The 3,922-nt window shown below is 27.4% G+C and overlaps 1 protein-coding gene across 1 annotated transcript; it reads left to right on the top strand.

Moving 5' to 3' along the window:
• Positions 1-938: 938 nt before the first annotated feature.
• Positions 939-3,196, top strand: LOC101510915 (large ribosomal subunit protein eL30-like). The gene is made up of 5 exons (XM_004516626.4): positions 939-1,096; positions 1,230-1,335; positions 1,761-1,862; positions 2,837-2,905; positions 2,988-3,196. The coding sequence occupies exons 1-5, from the start codon at positions 1,076-1,078 to the stop codon at positions 3,026-3,028; spliced, it is 339 nt and encodes a 112-aa protein (XP_004516683.1). The 5' UTR covers positions 939-1,075; the 3' UTR covers positions 3,029-3,196.
• The last annotated feature ends 726 nt before the right edge of the window (positions 3,197-3,922 follow it).

Here is a 3,922-nt window from a genome sequence, read left to right as displayed (position 1 = left end):
TCTTTTTTTCTGGATCTAATAAGTAAAAATTAATAATAATAATAATAATAATTAAAATAATTAAAATTAAAAATAATAAATTATATTAATAAAATGAAACAAAATATGAGAAGAGAAGAAAACCATAAACTCATATGTTTCATATTCCAATAGGTGAATGCACAATAACTTTAGAAATTCATAAGTTTCATCTTCTATAGCCTTGTACATGCAACATATGAGTTTAATCTTTTAAATTTGATGTATTTTTTTCTTCAATTTTTAATTATTATTATTTGTATTAATTTTTAATTATTAGATAAAAAAAGGGACGAAAAAGATGAAATGGTTAACAAAATAGAATTGAGTGGCTAATTTATCTGTAAAATAAGATAGAACTATTATAATAATATAAATTTATCTATAAAATACGACGGAGTTGTTAAAATAATATAACACGTTATTTGTTATGACACGTTTAATTAACCGCATATTTTTTTTAAATTTAATGTATTATATGTTATTTTATTTTATTAATAGTATTTTGATTTTTTTTTAAATATTTCAAAAATTTTTAATTTATTATATAATAAATAACTTAATTATTAAGAGGCTGAAAAAAATATTTTATATCACTAAATTTTCGTATTCCCAGGATGCCATTACCTACTAGACTTAAAAAAAAATATTCTTTTATTTTCGATGATAATTTAGTATAAAACTTTGAAAAGTAAAATATTAATATAAAAAATCCTAATTATGTTTAATTTTATTTTTTGCGGGCTAAGAGGATAGGAAGGAGTATATAATAAAATAAATCTTTTCTATTTTTTCATACCACCACTCTCTTTGGTCAAAAACAAACCACAAATAATCCAATATCTGTGCAACGCCTATAATTTAAAGTCAAGCCCATAAAATAAAACATAGCCCACTTAACCAATTCAGAAAAACCCAAAAAAAAAAAAAAAAAAAAACAAACAAATAGTTACTACTGTTATCACTGTTGTTTATATAGCTCGATTGCTTCTGCAAAATTAGGGTTTTTTGTTTATTCGCACAAATCTTTCTCGTAACCCTAATATTATACTCCACCATGGTTGCCGCAAAGAAAACCGTAATTCCTCTCATGATTTTTCTCCGATTTTCTTTTTCTTTTTCTTCTCCTCTTTATTCATGTATATGTTAATTGATTCTGTTATTTTTTCTTTTTGGAAAATTATAATTCTTCTTTTGTGTGGTTTTTGCAGAAGAAGACCCATGAAAGTATTAACAACCGACTTGCTCTTGTAATGAAGAGTGGGAAGTATACTTTGGGTTATAAAACTGTTCTCAAATCTCTTAGAAGCTCCAAAGGTTATTTTGTTCATTTTTTTTGCATTTTATTTCCCTGATCTGATTATTATTACTCATTGTTTGGTTTTCAGCTTGATTATATGGATGGATTGTTTTGTAATTTTTTTAAAGTAACTAGATTATTTTTTTAATGTATTGATAGGTGTTAAATTGGAGTTTTTATTTGTTTTGTTTGGATTTTTGTGAGAATGAATGGTTTCGGGTTGTGAAATCTGGCTGTGAATTTGATTTTTCTTAAATGTTGTAGGAAAATGGCGTTTTGTATGGTTTTTGTTTGGGCTGAGTAGTTTGCTATGTAAAATGGAGATTGAAATCTAATTGCGGAGACTAGAATTTGCAATATTATAACATATTCTTTTTATAGCTATTGTGGATTTTGCTTGTGTATTTAGTTCATTTTTAATTTTATTTCTAATTGTTTACAGGAAAATTGATCATTATTGCCAACAACTGTCCACCATTGAGGAAATCTGAAATTGAGTACTATGCTATGTTGGCGAAGGTTGGAGTTCATCACTACAATGGGAGTAAGTTTTATATCTAATCACTTTTAACATTTTTCAATTTTAACTTTTAACACTAAATTATTAATAATAAATGTCTCAAGTATGATTTGATCAATGATTCAATAGATTAGGGTACTTGTCATTTGAGTCCTTTCTAAATGGAGTGGTGTTGTATTCACTAGTCTGTGTTTATAGCTTATTTTTTGTCCAATGTTCTGTTAATGCACACTGTAGGCCAGTTTTTGGTAAATTCATTGTTTACAGTTTGGGGCTAGCTTTGGTAATTTGAACTTCACTTAGTTATTCTATTGCCTATGTCAGTATTAAGCTGCTTTTGTATTGCTTTGACAAGAATGATTTATTTGTCTTGTGTAGTTTTTTGAAGGTTTTTTCAACAGTGATAGCTTGCTAGATTATGTTAAATTAAATGGTCTATATTGATGAAATTTTTATGATTTGCAATCCTGTTATAAGTACTATCTTACTCAATGGCAAATTTTCGCTGTGAAAACTTCTGTTGTTCTTGTTTATGAAGGACGGTCACAGACCCTGACACTGACAAGTAGGCACCAGTAATAATTTTTTGAAAAGTAATGTTGATTGAATGTATGTAATTGCAAATTTCAGTGTTGTGTTGATTAGGACATTGACACATGTTGGACACCATATACTTATTTGATCTAAGGGTTCCATTTTACATACTTGCTGCTTATTTTTCACTTGAAGATTCACTAATGTTATTAAGAATTTTCTACTCCATACTAAGTGTATGTTTCGTAGAACTTAGGATAGTACTTGTATTTACTCTACTGCTTACTTCTTTTTTGAAGATTGCACTTGATTGGTTAAGCTATTGTGTATTGGAAATTTGGTATTTCTATGAGGACATTTCTATAGAATTGGTTTTTATCGTTGCTGTCTTTGTTGATGTTCTTTTATTAATCACAATTAAGTTCTATTCAAATGTTTTAATCAAGTGTTTTTTTCTCTTGAAGACAATGTGGATCTTGGTACTGCTTGTGGAAAATACTACAGAGTGTGCTGTCTCAGCATCGTTGATCCTGGTATTATGTTGCTCTTATTGTTTTATTATTAGGAAATATATTTTGCTTTTCATTCTTCTAAACATTTCATTGTTGTTTTCAGGTGATTCTGATATTATCAAGACAATGCCTACTGATCAATAGAGTGCCTACAATAGAGTTGTTGTATTAAGTCCTCAATTTTTGTCCTTTTTAAGAACAAAACTGTGGTTGTTTAATGTTTTGCTTGTTTTTGTTGATTTAGAAGAAAATTTAATGTTGAATTAATGAATTGTTTGGTTATTGAAGTATCAAGATTAATTGACTATTCAATTTTTGCTCAAAACTGATTTTAATGAACCATATAATTGTGCAAGGCCAATTGAGTTAGCAACATCTGTACGTTGGCATTAGAGGTAAACTTTTGAGCTTGGTATATTTTTTTTTGTCATAAGTAATAGAAACAAGTCTTACCATTATGAATCATAAATAGTCTTTTTTTTATTACTTTTAAGATTCCATCCAACAAATATAGATGAATATGTTAAATCAACAAGCTGTGGGATTTGTAATTGATTCTCTAGTATTGAGAAACTCTGACAAATGCACGGTATGTTATAATTCTATGTTTGGAATCATTGTGATTTAAAGCTTTATTTTGGTAAAAAAACAAGCTATGGTTTCGGTAGTGTAAACATTTGAGGGTAAAAATCGCGGAGTTGGATGAACTTTAAAATGGTTTAAATCGAACAAAATTTTAAGTGAGTCAATTTTAAGTGATATTAATGACAACATAAGTGTTTTCACAAAAATAAATTTAAAATTTATTAATTACTAAAATAAGTTAAAATTAAGTTTAAAATTAAGTTTAATTTAATTTTCTTTGGAAATATAGATGAGAGGGTAAGTATTTCGGGCCCAAGTTTAAATCTAACATTCGTTTCAATGTGTAGCCCAACATACATCCTTGAAATAAACGATTGAGAAAAATATAAGCATTTTCAATGTCCGAAGAAGTGGATCGAAGGGTACTTTTTTTTGTCACATCTCATCAAAAGC

This window comes from Cicer arietinum, chromosome 2 (assembly GCF_000331145.2).
Source record: "Cicer arietinum cultivar CDC Frontier isolate Library 1 chromosome 2, Cicar.CDCFrontier_v2.0, whole genome shotgun sequence".
Lineage (NCBI taxonomy): Eukaryota > Viridiplantae > Streptophyta > Magnoliopsida > Fabales > Fabaceae > Cicer > Cicer arietinum.
Note: the sequence above shows the minus strand (reverse complement) of the source record. Positions and strands in the feature narration are given on the sequence as shown.